The sequence below is a fragment of the Oryzias latipes genome, chromosome 23 (assembly GCF_053564925.1).
Source record: "Oryzias latipes strain Hd-rR chromosome 23, Olatipes_Hd-rR_3.1".
NCBI classification, from domain to species: Eukaryota; Metazoa; Chordata; class Actinopteri; order Beloniformes; family Adrianichthyidae; genus Oryzias; species Oryzias latipes.
Window position 1 is genome coordinate 10,414,629 of NC_136259.1, and position 15,873 is coordinate 10,430,501.

The window sequence follows — 15,873 nt, forward strand, 5'->3', positions numbered from 1 at the left end:
ACACCCAATTCCTAAATCTGCAAGGAAAGCAATAAACCAGGCCAATTTTAACTTAATCTGGAAAAACAAAACTCATTGCATAAAAAAAGGGACAATATTTCAGGATTATACTGAAGGTGGACTTAAAGCCATTGAATTTGAAAGTTTGGATGGTATGATTAAAAGAAATTGGCTTAGGTCTTTTCTGCAAAATGAAAGAAATATTTGGTTTCATAGTCCTTCAAACATTTTCTCTCATCTAAGGGGCATTGAATTCCTTTTAAAATGTGATTTTGATTACAGAAAACTTCCTATTAAACTTTCTACTTATCATCAACAGGTGTTACTGTACTGAAAACTCAAATTCAAACACAACTTTAGTCCACACAACACTCCCATATGGAACTGTCAGTATATTTTATGTAGTAACAAATCAATATTTTACAAGGATTGGATTTATAACGGTATTTGGTCATTATTACATATTATTAATAATAATATAAACATAATCTTATTTGAAACTTTTTCCAGTAAGTTTAAATTGAATGATAGAAAACAATACAACAATTTGATCAAAGCATTTCCTCAGACTTTGATCCAAATGTCCTCCAGTCTGGTTCAATATGTTCAAGTTCAGCTTCCATCTCTGTTGTTTGATGGTCGACCGGTTAACTCAAAACTTCCAAACTCATTTATACGATCTTTGTTTGTTAGAGAACTGTTTCCAACATCTTACAAAAATCATTCTATGTCACAGCATTACACAAAAGAAGAAATAAGCAAGTTAAGATCTCAGTTTATAAAATATCCAATTTTTACAAAATACAAAGAAATCCATTTTAAAATAATGAATGCAGTCTATCCATGCAAGGAACTATTACAAATACTTTTTTGTTTTCCAGAAAATAACTGTTCTCTCTGTGACATAAATATAGAAACACTTGATCATATGTTTTTTGAACGTACAGTTTTTGGGAGGATTTTTTTTCTTGGTGCTCCTCAAAGTTTCCCTTTCCTATTTCTATTCAATTACAAAAGCACATCATATTATTTGGAGTAGTTTTTAGTGATAAATTTTTTGATTTGACATTCAATACTTTAATATCTGGGAAATCTTTCATTCATAAGAGCAGATTTTCAAAAAACCAAACCATTATTTAATACATTTCATAAAGAGATCAGTTTATATTTTAAATCTCTGAAATTAATAAAAAGCAAAAATTCAATAAAACTGTCTATTTTCATTGAAGATTACATGTTGTATGACAAATGGTAAATGGCGTATACTTACATAGCGCTTTCTACCTTCTTTTGAAGGCCCAAAGTGCTTTACAGTCACAGTCCCATTCACACACTGATGGTGGCTCCCCTGCCAAACACTGGTGCCAACATCCCACCAGAGGCAAAGTGGGGTTCAGTGTCTTGCCCAAGGACACTTCGACACATGGGCGTGCAAGGCGGGAATTGAACCTGCAATCTTACGATCATGAGTTGACTGCCCTACCGCTGCACCACGGCCGCCGCCGAATAAAATCCCTAGTATTGTAAACTACAATTTTAATGTTTTTTTCATTTTTATTTTATTTGCATTTTATTATTTTTTATTTCTTTCTGTTGTAGCTATGTTTATATGTTTGTTTGAAGTTCAATTAAAAGAAAACATCTTGAAACCACAACGAACACACATCAAACAGTTTTTAAATCTTCTTGATGAAATCAGAGGTAAACAGTTTAGTTCTCCTTCAAGGTTTGTGTTTTTTTAATAACAGCAAAACATTGTCTTTTATCTTTCTAACTGAAACACTTATCTAATAATGTCTGGATTATTTTATATGGTATATTTAAGAATAACAATATTTAAGAAACAGGATTAAGGTGAAGTGGCCAACAGACAAAATTAAACTAAATTGAAACCATTTATTCATCTTAAAATAAATAAAACATTTATGTTAAAGTTTTCAAAGACTTAATCTTTGATTAAGACAAAAGAAAAAAACGAATAAAACTTCAACATGTTCACTTTTTGTGTAGCTACAGAAAACATAAATATGTTATTTTTTTTGTGTAAAATTTATCAAACATATTGTGATCACATAATTGCTAAAAAAAAATTACAGTTCCCTTTGCACAAACATTGAAAAAAAAAAAAAAACATTATTTAGAAAGAATATATTTGTTTTTTGTGAGGTTACATAAAATTGCATGTTAATAAACTGTAGGAAAAAATAACTACCAGGGTAAAATGTCAAATAATTTAGTTGAAAATGATAACGGAAAACTAACTTAACTTTTATTAAATCTTTTAGAAAAACTCACTTTCACTGAGGGCCACATCAGCATAGTGTCTGTCCTCAAAGGGCCAGAGAGAACTTGTAATAAATGTATTGAAAAATAAATGTAACTACTCCTTAACGTTAAATAACTCATTATTTATTATAACTTTTTAAAGTGAGAATTACAGTTGCAGAGAAAACATGTTTTCTTGTTACTTTAGCATAAATCCTTTTAAATTTGATTCTGTTAGGTTAGGTTATATGGACAGCGTTTAAGTCCTAATGTATAGTTGCCCAATCCCATATTTCAAATCCAATTCCCCCTAGATATGAATAAATACACACCCATTTTTTATTTTAAGAAATTAAAAACTTTGATACTCTCGCGGGCCACATAAAATGACATGGAGGGCCACATTTGGCCCCCGGGCCTTGAGTTTGACACGAGTGCTATAGCATCCTGCTGAAAATGATCAAATCAATCTCAACTGCACACGTTTTCTTTATTTCTTTACTCAAATAAACCATAAAAAAAGCTGCAAATGCAACCAGGTTCACAGCAGAAACTTCTAGGATCCTTTTAGTGAGACACATTCAAAAGCTTGCACAACGCCAGGTTTTTTGGCGAGCTGTTGTGCCATTGTTCCAGAGGCATCCTGGGAATCTTTCAGACCAAGCAGTAGCAGCATCCTGACCGTCTCTGCATGCTGCCCGATGCAAGCCATATGAAGAGCTGACAAGAGAAGAGAAGCAAAGATGAAATGGGAAATGTTAGTGGAGCAGAAGACATAAAGCATAAAATTTCAGCAGGTCCACAAGTTCAGTTCTGGTATACAATAAAAAACAGACCTATAAAAAAATCAGTACATTACCTGCTGTATCATAATATGTTTTTTAATTAATTAGTTCCTGTATTTATATTTCTTGTTACATGCAAAAAATATGGACAGACCACAGATGTTTAGACACCAAAGCTTCTTTCCATACATGAAGGGTTCCATCCAAATCCAGCATCCTAAGACTGTATGCTAGCTGCAAGGAAGGAGGCTTAGGACTGGTGAGCGTGGAAGCCATTACCCAGGATGAAAGATCCAAGATGCATGAATACATCAAGCTCAGGGCCCCAACTGACAGTGAATGTCTCAGGCAATGGAGAGCACACGATACAGTGCTGGAGGACAGCTCCCCATGGGAGGACAAGCCCCTGCATGAGATGTACCACCGGACCGTTACTGAAGTGGCAGATATCAAGAAGCCCTACCAATGTCTAGAAAGGGCTGGCCTACAGGACAGCACTGAAGCACTTATCCTGGCAGCTCAGGAACAAGCCCTGAGCACCAGAGCAAGAGGCTCAGATCTACCACACCAGACAAAACCCAAGGTGTAGGCTGTGCAAAGAAGCATTTGAACAATACAGCACATAACTGCAGGATGCTGACAGGAAAAGCATACATGGAGCGCAACAACCAAGTGGCTGGAATAATATACAAGGACATGTGTGCAGAATATGAACTGGAGATCCAAAAGTCAAAACCCATCCGAAAGTGGTCGAGAATGAGAAAACAAAGCTCCTGTGGGACTTCCAGATCCAGACTGACAGGATGGTAATGTCAAACCAACCAGGGACTAGCCACAAAATATCTTTAATCGGATTAGAATTCAACTGTGTACATGGGCTCAGAAAAACCTTTTCAGATTATAACAAACGTTTACATACGCCACACTTTCAGTCGGAAAAAATCATTTTGACATGCGCAGAACTATCTAAAATACCGGAAACAACCTTAGAAGAAGAAAAATTGAGTTCCGTTGTAAATAAACAGAGCTGCTACATAGAGGGAGATGATCTTCTAAACATGCTTTTATTATTGTTATGATTATTATGAAGTACCTGTTTGCTCATGATTTTATTTTTATTCCATGTGGTCGGTGCTTATTTTGAGGCGGAACGGAGCTGCAAGAAGGGTTAGAATTAGGCTAACACGTGCTAACAACATTTAGCCTTGGATGAACATAGAATCCACGCTGTCAATGCCGCAATGTGCATCTTGGCCGCAGGTAAATATGTGGGAATAACATCAGCCTTAATTTTGTCGGGACACGACTGGCAACAGAACACCTCACACACCGCCCTAAAGCCAGTGTATGAGCTGGCGGTCCGCGCCCTGCTCGGAGTCACAGTTCTCCTTAGTTCGGCAGCTCGCACAACCAGGGCAGCGGGACAGATTGCGATCCTGAAGATTCCCCCGGGCGCACACGTAACAAAGCGACCTCCGTTGTGGTGGATGTGGCAGTACCAAGTGACAGAAACATCAGGAAGAAGGAACATGAGAAACGGGAGAAATACCAGGGACTCAGAGAAGAACTGGAGAAAGCATGGAAAGTGAAGGTGACAGTGGTGCCTGTGGTAATTGGAGCACTCGGGGCAGTAACCCCCAAGCTGGAGGAGTGGCTACAGCAGATCCCTGGAAAAACCTCAGACATCTCAGTGCAGAAAAGTTCAGTGCTAGGAAAAGCTAAGATATTGCAGGACCGTCAAGCTCCCAGGACTCTGGCAAAGGTAGAGCAGTAAAGCATTTTTTAAAAAGTATAAAACACTGCTGACCAGTTCGTCCCTTTTTGTCTCGAACATGAAGGTCTGCCCCCAGCTCCACCAGGGTCTTAATGATGGATGAGTGACCCTCCTAAAAATTATGAAAGAAAATAATAAGTTGTTTAAACATTAAAAACTTTGATTTTGTGGGCCTTTAAGACATGATGATGCAGTTAACTCCTCTAACCTTAGCGGCATAATGCAGTGCAGTGATCTGGATGTCAGTTGCCCTCTGATTCACCTCCACTTTGAGGTCCCCCACCAGAAAACGGAGTGCCTCTTCCTGTCCCGTTACAGCAACCTGGTGCACTGGCTGAGCCCCAAGTATATCAGCTGCCACCGGTGATGCCTGACACATACACCTTAGGTCAGGGATGTCCTCATAAAGACGGACAAATCAGTGTGCTGTTGGGTCATGCTGGACCTGGTGGTTCTCCAGAAGCAGTCTTGCCACGGAGACGTGACCATGCCGAACGGCATCCATGAAGGGAGTGACTCCACAGCTGTCTTTGCTGTCTGGGGTGTAGCTGCACCTAGAAGAGGACCAGCCAAGTATCATTCAGAGTGGACTCTTAGTTTTTCCCACTTTTGTGACTTGTACATCGAGTACAACCTACCTATCCAACAAAACCCTTACGACGGCTTCACAGCCATGCATTGCTGAATGGTAAGAAGATGACACATTAAAATCAAATATATAATCCCCTAAAGCTTAACTTTGCATAAAAGGCTCCTTCACCTGCAGTGTGCAGTGGCGTTCTGCGTGTCTTACTCTCTGTCCTCCATATGTCAGGAAAAACAAGAAGCAGATGCTCCACAACTTGAGGATCTCCCTCCCTACAGGCAATGTGGAAGGCATTCCACCCATCCTTGTTCCTCAGCGCAGGGTTGGCACTATGATCCAGCAGTTCCTGAATAACATCTAGGTTTTTACGAGTGCATGCCATCATGAGAGGAGTCCTAGGGAAATAAAAGACAAATACCTGGAGTGAAATGAGCAGGCATATACTGAATCTGTCTGCCTTTTTTAAAATATGTTAGTGAATTTTCTGTGAAATGGACAGTATGAGTGGAACAGACGCAGAAGTGGATTTATAGCAAATAATAGTTATGATCTCAGAAAAAAGTTAAAATGTGGGAAAAACATGAAATAAAGAAAGCAACAATCACATATAAATACATATTTTATTCACAATGGAACCTCAAAAAAATTCAATCCTGGAAAGTGGGGTTGGGCAGATCAATCTGAGTATCAATAGCATTGATAGCAAGGTGAAGTATTGATACTAGAAATCAATGCTTTCGTTGCAGTTTTTCTTTAATACATACAGCAACGAGCTTGAATTTATGAACATAGTTCATGCAAGCACAGTGTCTGTCTCTCTCCAGTGTTGCCAGATTGGGAAAAAAACTGCCCAACTCGAGCAGAAAACTGTCCTGTCTGGCAACACTGTGTAAACAGCGTATACACCCCTGCTGCTGCTCACACCTTGCCCTTCCCTGCTTCATAGGTCAGCGGAGAGGTTCATTGAGGATTGTTTGTTGTGTTCTTTACATTTTTGTGTTTACCGGTTTTTAAACCACCAAATGGTTCATGAGGAGCTGGGTCTGCAGTTCACCCAGTGATCAACTATGAACACATTTCACAAACCGTAGTGTGATACAAAAAATTGTTGTAATCAGTAAACAAACATTTCTATTTGCTGAAAGTCTCTCTCTTGTGTTTTATTATAAAGTTAATGAACAAAAAATTGTTTATTTCCAAAAATGTTCTCTACTCAAATATTTCAAGAAAAAGTATCGATATCGGCACTGTTATTACTTGGTATCAGACTAATACCCAAATTTCAAGAATCGCCCATCCCAACTGGAAAGTGAAACATTTCAGTAGCAAAAAATAAATACCGTTTTCATTTGACAGTGACTCTGGACAGCATTTTATCATGGATCCATCCCTCTTCTAGTCCTGATTGGTCCTATGCAGGGTCATGGGGTTGCTGGAGTCTATTCCAGCTACTTTAGGGTCATGGTGGGGTACACCTTGGACTGTTGCCTAGTCCATCACAGGGCCACACACACACAGGTCTTCCAATAACAACAGTTGACAAATATGTGGACGCAAAAGTAATCTGCAGATGCAGTTTTGGAGTAAAATGTTTTCTACTGCGTTTCCTTTTTGCTGATTGTTTAATTTCATGGGTTTAGATCTGGCAAGCACACCATTTAGCACACAGACACAAAAAAAGACACTGAAAAATTCATATTCATTAGAATTATCGTACCAAAATGCAATTGATTCTGCTTTTATTTAAAAGTGTATTGGTAAAATTGTAAGACTGAATTGTAAATTTTCCTATCTATATCTAAATTGCAACATCATAAGACGGAATTGCTAATGGAAATGCAGTGGCGGGCCGTGCATTACACACCTGGGCCTTCAGTAGTGCTATGTGTGAATCACTCAACCCCTCATTAACCATTTTACGATGGAGAAACGACCTCTGCATTGCAAATTGAAAATTTCTGTAGCCACAATAAATGCCTCTAAATAAACTGAATGGACAAAACAGTGAACAAATCCTGTTATGTAACAACATCCACCAAAAATTGTTGAAAATAACCACATAAATTTGGAATATTATTTATAATGATATTTTTCATTTCACTCAAAAATCGGATTATTTGAAGACAAAATCCATCCTCCTCTCTTTCCTCAAAAACAGTTCGATCTCCCTGTCAAGAAGTCCTTTTCTATTGCCATCAAGGCCAGTAATGAGAGCCAAGTCTGTCCAGTTGTGTTTTTGCCTAAGTTTTAATTTGCTTTAGAGACGAAAATGTCCACACGACAGACGTACTGGACACGGGAGATGGTCAGCACTAAATACACAAATCTACATGGCTTAGATTTTTCTGATGAAGTCAAGGAAATCAGTGAGAGATTTTCTTGCAAAATCATCCATGGCGTACATTACAGTCAGCTCTGTTTTTAACTGAGCTGCTCCGTGGCTCTGTGTCAAACTGGGCAAGGCTGCATGTGGGAAATTCTTCCAGTATCCCTGAAACTTCTGTCCAATCAGAAGGTCTGAATACCGTGGTGTTTCCTGAGACTTCTAGAAGAAGTTTCAGTTGCTGACACCAACTCAAAATCCGATTGGTTGAAAGAAATGAATGTCCAACATTGATTTTGCATTAGGGTACTTTCAGAACTCATACTGAAGGCTTCTTTAGCTCTGACCCCGCCTGGCAACAATGGACAGCTGAAATGCGATTGGTTAAATGCTCCAATGTGAAAATACGTCTGTCTGGAAGAAGCATAACCATCATAAACACAATATAAGGGAATGATTTAATGAGTATGCATGGACAAAATAGAATTAACACATGATTCAGAAATTTTTTTAGGTCTTCAGACAAGGCCTTGAAGGCCCTGACAGCCCACCAGTGTTGAAATGTCAATTGCAAAATGCATTTTTAAATTGCATCATAAAATTGCAAATTGAGTAGTCAATTGAGAATTGCATATTACTTGAAATGGGAGGGTGAAAAACTTCCCTGAGAGCTTGATCTTGATTAAATGGTAAAAACTCTCACTTATGATATTTAATTCTTTTTTTCTTTTATGAATCAAATTAAACGTTTAAAAAAGTTGTGTTTTTCACTTACATCTTACAAATCATCTGAATACATTTCAGTTTTGGATTGCAAAAATAATCTTAACATTTCATGATTTTTCAATATTTCAAAATCTGAGAAGCTTACAGTGGGTCATTTTTGTTAACAAGCATAATGATCTACCAATATTGTTGTGACTAATAGATTTTTAACTTCTCTCATTTTTATTTCATGAATGAATCCATATATGTAGTAGAGGTCTCAAGCTAATCCAGAAAGTCATTCTCACCTGAAGGTCCACAACATGAGTTTCACTTTGCTTCACTTGTAAAAAAAATTGAGAATGGTAAAATTTCAAATACGAGGAGTAAATAAAAGTCTAAAACAAAAAATGGTTTTATTAAAAATGTAAATATAATCAACAACAAAGAATTGTTTGCTTCAAACCGGAGTCGAAGTAGCAACCTTAACTTAAGACTTCGACGTTCATAATCAATTTGCCCCCACGTTATCGACTGAGCTATCGTAAGTCACACGCATTAGTGAGGCGACAACCAGATAAGAATCTTGACGCCTGTAAATTGTTGGATATTTCCTCACCAGTCAGCTTTTTTTAAGCTGTCCACCATGGCTCCCTCCCGGAGCAGGTATCGGACACATTCTTTGTGCCCCATTGAAGCAGCTTCGTGGAGCGGCGTCTTATAGTCGTTGTTGCACACGTCCACATCCGAACCCAGTTGCGTTATGATGTACTTTACAATGTCCAAATGTCCGTGTCTGGCGGCATAGTGCAGCAGAGTGTCTCCAGAGCGGCCGAGGTGTTTGCTACAGACCATGTGAGCCGCCTCGGAACCGCCTGAAGTCACCACTTCCTGCACAGAGCCCAGCCGGCCCTCGGTGACGAGCTTCACCAACACCTTGATATGATCGCTGTCCATGCTGGCTTCTTGTGGAAGACTGGACATCGAGGAGTTTCATGATATTTTTAAAGACTAATACTTTAAGAGGAAACGCTCTGCTGAAGTGTTTACAGTGATCTCTGCACAGGACAGTAGATGGCAGTGTGGTCCCGTTTCGCTGCTCTGCCCAACTACCCCTGGCTGCACGAATAATGAATTACAGATTAAAATTTTCATTTGTTTGTTTATTTATGTTCTTTTTAAAATTTGCCTTGTAAAAATATGTAAGCTACTTATGTATGACTATAAAACATGTAGGTCTTTGAAACCAATGAGTTATATTGCTAGAGGAGACATCACGTGATTGCTCATGGGAGGTGAGCACCGCCATCTTGGTGAGGTCGAGTCACTGCTGCAGTGCATGCATGTGAACGCATTATTTGCAAAATGCCAGTTCATTGTGCGGGATTCAACTGCCAAAATCGGAGAAATGAGTCCACGAAGAAGGAAGGCATAACATTTCACTGATAAGTGCTATATTTTTTTCTTTCAAAGCTCCAGGGGCTTCATAAATAGTACACATGTATATGCATATGCATGATGCTGCTGCAGGGCTAGATAGATAGATAGATAGACAACTTTATTTATCCATTTGGGATGTTCCCGCATGGAAATTGATGGCCATTATCAACATGCTGCATGATGTACGTATAATTTGCTGTTGACATGAATGTAAACTTAATTTAGTTGAACCTATATACAGTATACCAGGACTAAGCTTTTATAGTAATATAGATTTATACATTTCTGACTCAGTGACTGAACTTTTCTTGCAGGTTTCCAATGGATTCTGACTTGAGGAAAAAATGGGCCTTAGCTGTCAAAAGAGCTAACCCAGATGGATCATTGTGGTTACAAACTAGCAATACCTTCTGGCTATGTTCAAAACATTTTGTGGAAACAGATTTTGATAAAAGTGGCCAGACTGTTCGCTTGAACCCCGGCACCATACCATCTGTGTTACACAAATTGATCACTTGCATGAATCAGTGGGGTAAATCTATTGGGTTTTTTTTTTAAGTGTAAATCTATTGTTAACTTTTGGACTTTTTGTTGACTTATTATTTATTATTATTATCATTATTATTTATTGACCTATTATTGATTTATTATTAATATTTATTGACTTATTGTTTATTTATTGTTGTTATTTATTATTTCTTTTGACTTACTATTGATTTTAATCTATTATTGGTGACTTATTGTTGGGCTTTTCTAAATAATTTCAAAGAGGTCTAAAACTTCAAAATGTTTAGAAATTATTTTAAAAAATTATTTGTAATAATTTTTTATTTGTAAGAAGTCCTGCAACTATGCATGTTTCATCAAAGTTTAAGCTTTTAAGGCTGACTGTTTCTCTTATTTAACAACAGCAAATGATTTATCTATATATTTATATAATAATATATATACAGTATCATTTTTTATCATATATATATCATATATATATATATATATATATATATATATATATATATATATATATATATATATATATATATATATATATATATATATATATATATATATATATATATATATATATATATATATATATATATATGTATGTGTATAAAAGCTACTTAGATGCCACTAAACTAAAGGCAATAGAAAGCATTGTCATGTTGTCGCCAACGACCTTACCAAGATGGCGTCGGGCTCCGCCACCGGTTGCCAGGCTTCTCAAGCGGGCGTGTCTCCTCTAGTGATATAACTCATTGTTTGAAACGTTAGCAAACAATGGTAGATTTGTGATTTATAAAAACGAACGACCACTTATTTAACTGAGATTAATACTTATGTTGTCCATTAAAAAATCACACAAGAACTCATGGGAAATGTAGTTAAACACCCACTCCAAGAACTACAAAATGTGTTTTAAGTGTTTTTGATATGTTTTCATGGCATTTTCTCATAATGGAGGACATAAACAAGATTTAAAAAGTGTGTTTCCGGGAACTTCATTGAAACCGTTGTAAAACAGGGGCAGAAAAAAAGGCCAAAAAGCTTGTAGCAGTGATGCTGGTGCAACAGTCAGGGACTTGGTGGGCCACAAGCTCTCTGCACAACCCCATTCCGATGCATCTACTATATATAGATCCATGAATGTCTTCGTTTTCCTTTTCTGAGTTGGAATCTGGATCAGAACTGCATGTCTAGATGGCTACGATATTGCTCACCATTTTTGTGAGGTTGAGTTGTGAGGGGCTGCAAGATAGTGGGGAAGAGTGTAAACCAGGGGTCGGGAACCTATGGCTCGCGAGCCATATATGGCTCTTTTGATGGTCACATGTGGCTCGCAGACAAATCCTTAATTATACTTTTTTTTTTCATTAGACCAGTCCTTCTCGGGCGCGATGCAATGCCAGAGGCGCGCAGTAGTAGCGGTGCTTGGAGAAAAAACTATCAGTTTACTGTTATCTATTATTTCACAGAGTTTGTACCACCCGGAAACCTTTGAATTGCCTCCCTGAGGAAGAGCGCGCAGTTTTGGGGACGGGATGTGTGAGGAAGAAAGCAGAGGGGGTGGGGAGTGGGACCGGCAGCAGGTGAATCGCGCAGAGATGGTAAAAACGTAAACCTGCTGCCCGTCACTCCTGCAGCGTGGGTGTGTGTGTTTGGTTCCATGTCTGTCTCACATCTAAAGAACATTCAGACCTACGATCACGTTTAAAGTCTCAACGCCTGCATGAAGCAGAAACTCACCACGGATCAACCAGACTAGACCATCAGCAAAACCACCACGAGAAATACTCATCATTTATTAGCAACAGTATAACAATGTTATTAAAAAGAATCCACAGACTTATTGGACTTTAAAAATGTTGAAATTACATCAAATGCACACATTCATTTGTATATTTAGTTTTAAACATATTGTCGCGGACTGAGTTTAACTTGGCTGTTGGGCCACGTTAAAAGTTCTGGAGTTCATGGAACGCATCGTTCAAGCAGAGATCTGATTGGCCCTCAGTTCTGTCGCTCAGCCTGTTGTTAGGGAGTTTGGACCAATGGGGTTCAGCCATGGGCCGAATAAGGAAATGGGAGGGCTGGAGCAGGACGGGGGAATATAAAGTTGGGAGAAGCGCTCTCGTCTCGGCGGGAGAGATTCAGGAGTTGCTGAATTGATTGTACGGCGTTTGTTGCGGTCTACAGTAACCAGAATAAAGAACCCTAAAAGAGGTTAAGTCTCCGTGCCTTAGTGTGGGAAAGGGACACTACATTATTGTATGGCTCTTTCGAAATTACATTTAAAAATATGTGGCGTTTATGGCTCTCCTGGCCAAAAAGGTTCCCGACCCCTGGTCTAGAGTCTAGAGTCTAGAGTCTAGACGTAGTGGTCTCCAAGCCTGTTCTAGACAGTTGAGGAGAGTATAATCTGCACTCCAACCAGCAGTTGGCAGTGATAAGCACTGCATGTTGAGAGGAGGCCATTAACTGTACGACAAATTGACCGACTGAGTGCGACGTCACCCACAGGAAATGGAGTACTTCTGGCTTGAACCAAATGAAATAAATTTTTTGCGATAAGGACGTCCACATTTTCAGTACGCAGTGATTGGTCCGAGTTGGCCTGAGTCATCATTTCCATAGCAACCCCATAGCATGTTAGGACTTTTTTTGAGGCATCTGATTGGTCCATTTATGCCTTGAATACCTTAAAGTACAAAAAGAACATCATGACCAAAACATGATTATTAAGAACATGTTTAAAAAAAGCTATCAGATCAAGAATGGCTATTCTAACTAATGGAATGACTGAGTAACAGCTGTTTATTTCTCTATAGAAGTCTATGGGATATTGGCTTCTTGGGACTAGCAGGTACTTCATGTTTAGAAGGCCAGGGGAAGGGGTCATTGACTTCTAATTTGCATATACGGTCAATGGAGAGGGCAGTGTCTCTACTCAGTCTGTATTGGAAACCTGATTGGTACCTCTCATGCACAAATCTTACATCACTTCGTCTTGTCACCAACACTGAGACAGTTTGACCAAGAGTACTTGTGGTAGACTTGTAATAGACTACTTTTAGCTAAGAAGGAATTTTACAAGTTTACAAGATGCAGGACTTGAAGAAGAAATTGAACATCTCATCTTAAAAACCTTGACATCTTCTCATAGAAGCTCGTATAGGTTTCTGGGTGAAGAGAGGCGTATAGATCTTGGCCAAAAGTACCATTCTTAGAGAATATTGTTAAATTCTTCAATTTTATTATTTTACAGGTGACATTAGGCATCTGTTTGGCATCTATCTAAGAAGAGGTCACGCAGCTGCTTTTGCCACTGACTGCGACCTGCCTGGAGCCCACGAGATGGTTCAAAGTATCGGCATGCAGGTAGACTTTTCCAGCTTTATAAAACTGATATAATAATCAAACTCTTTTTTTTTTCAATAACACGAATCAGTGTTTTGTTTATTTGCTGTTTAGTACTTCTTGCAAAAGCTTGTGTTTGTATACTAAAGTATTTTGTTGTTCATGCTTTAGACGACGTACATGGGCTTCTTGGACTATAGGAAACAGGAAGTTAAAGACCTGGGCATCAACCCCAGTGATTGCACTTTCAACCCTGGAGTGTTTGTAGCCAACATTAAAGAGTGGAAGAAACTAAAAATAACCAAACAGCTAGAGAAATGGATGGAACTAAACTTCAGGTCGATATGGGGTATTTGAGTTCTAGACATTCAGCTGCAACATGCTGTTCTTCATGGTTGTGAGACAAATGCAACATTTAAATGATTAAATACTTTAGTGAAATGTTAGAGTAAATGGAAAAACCATTATCAGGTTGTTTGGCTGAGATGTTTGTATACAAAGAATAGGAAACCATTCCTGTGTGGGTTTTTATTTATTTTTGTTTTTGGTGAAACATTTGGTAATTTGTTTATGCACATTTATCACAATAATGTTTTTAGATGTCTATGTTTATTTAATGCAGACCAGTCCCCTGATCAAAACCTCCTTTTCCCCCTTTTGCAGACAGAACATATATAGCAGTTCTATGGCAGGAGGCGTGGCAACTCCACCCATGCTGATAGTTTTTCATGCCAAATTTACACGTCTGGATCCTCTGTGGCACGTCAGACACCTGGGTAAGACACCGTTCAAACACATCAAACACAACAGTGCAAGATGCTAATCCCACTGTGTTTGGGATTTAGCAAAGACTCTCATACCTCAATCTTAGAAGTTGTCAAAAAAATACAGCTAATACAGATGTTAAGACAGATGATATGTCATAAACTCCTTGTGTGTCCAGGCTGGAGCCCAGACCCCTTTTATTCAACGAGCTTCCTTCAGAGGGCTCAGCTGCTGCACTGGAATGGCCCATTTAAACCATGGAATTATCCTGCTGTCCACCTGGATATGTGGGAGAAGTGGTTCATCCCAGACCCCTCTGGAAAGTTCATTTTGATTCGCTCTGATAAAGACAGTTAAAGTCTGCACAACATCCTGCTGTAGCTCAGAGAAGTATAAATCTCTCTGTATAACCTAAATTGTTGCATGTGAAACTTGATTAAATATTGGTAATCTTACAACTTGATATTTCTTCATTTTGCTGAGCTCAAATCTTCTCCTGAATAAAAGACCAGGACGCAACAATCCACACTGTTTGCTGCTTTGACACTGCTAGACAAATCAGAAATCCTGACAGAAATCGGGTTATCAAACATCCAAAGACAGATCGGACAGGCACACCAACCCCACCTGCTCTATGGAATGTATCCAAACGTAAAAGTTCCATCTGGGCAGGAAGGGTCCGCCTTTCCCTTCCTTATGGAAAAAATGTTGTCAATCGCATTCATAGACCTGCTTGTCAAATCGATTTTCACAATGCGAGATACAGGCTCAGAAGGGAGACAGAACAGAAGCCTTAAGAAGACACAGGAAATACAAAGAATTGTCAAACTATGGTGAGAGCAGGAAGAAGACGAAGGCCGGCAGAACCATCTGAAAGGTAGAGATAAACATCCATGAATTTAAAAGCAGAAAGATGATTGGGATTGGCTGAGAAAAGAAGGCAGGGGCATTTAGCCAGTGAAATAGAGCTATGGAATTAATTCAGTCTCAATAATCAGAAATGCACACAACCTGTTTCACAAACCTGCTCTCATTTGTGAATTTCCCCACATTTGTGAGAGATAGCTCTGGTCAATTTTGAGACTCCCTTCACGGAGAAGTTTAACTAATGTCACCATTGGCTAATATATCTGTCAATCAAATTCATCAGAAAAACAGGCCTGCTGGCTTTCAGCCAATTCAATGGCCCCTTGGATGTTTTTTTCCTTTAAAAAAAGATTTTGCAATTCATTCTTTGCATCCTTACAAATGTTAGAGATACTGAATTCCCAGTGCAAACGTTTAATTCTTGAGTCGCTGATCCCGGCAGTCGGAATCACTGAAATTCTTTCTAATATTTTATTTTTATTTTTTTAACTTTATTAACAAATGTTGC

General features: G+C 38.5%; 2 protein-coding genes across 2 annotated transcripts; one reads left to right on the forward strand and one right to left on the reverse strand.

Annotated features, from left to right (window-relative positions):
* Positions 1–2,736: 2,736 nt before the first annotated feature.
* Positions 2,737–9,525, reverse strand: ankrd16 (ankyrin repeat domain 16). The gene is made up of 7 exons (XM_004082965.5): positions 9,058–9,525; positions 5,585–5,805; positions 5,463–5,505; positions 5,270–5,378; positions 5,033–5,194; positions 4,858–4,936; positions 2,737–2,985 (listed from the first exon to the last, which is right to left on the reverse strand). The coding sequence occupies exons 1-7, from the start codon at positions 9,420–9,422 to the stop codon at positions 2,822–2,824; spliced, it is 1,143 nt and encodes a 380-aa protein (XP_004083013.1). The 5' UTR covers positions 9,423–9,525; the 3' UTR covers positions 2,737–2,821.
* Positions 9,526–9,794: 269 nt separating this feature from the next.
* glt8d2 (glycosyltransferase 8 domain containing 2) lies at positions 9,795–15,020 on the forward strand. The gene is made up of 5 exons (XM_011490989.4): positions 9,795–10,060; positions 13,642–13,754; positions 13,905–14,071; positions 14,397–14,509; positions 14,677–15,020. Exons 2-5 carry the CDS (start codon positions 13,731–13,733, stop codon positions 14,853–14,855), a joined length of 483 nt encoding a protein of 160 aa, XP_011489291.1. The 5' UTR covers positions 9,795–10,060; positions 13,642–13,730; the 3' UTR covers positions 14,856–15,020.
* The last annotated feature ends 853 nt before the right edge of the window (positions 15,021–15,873 follow it).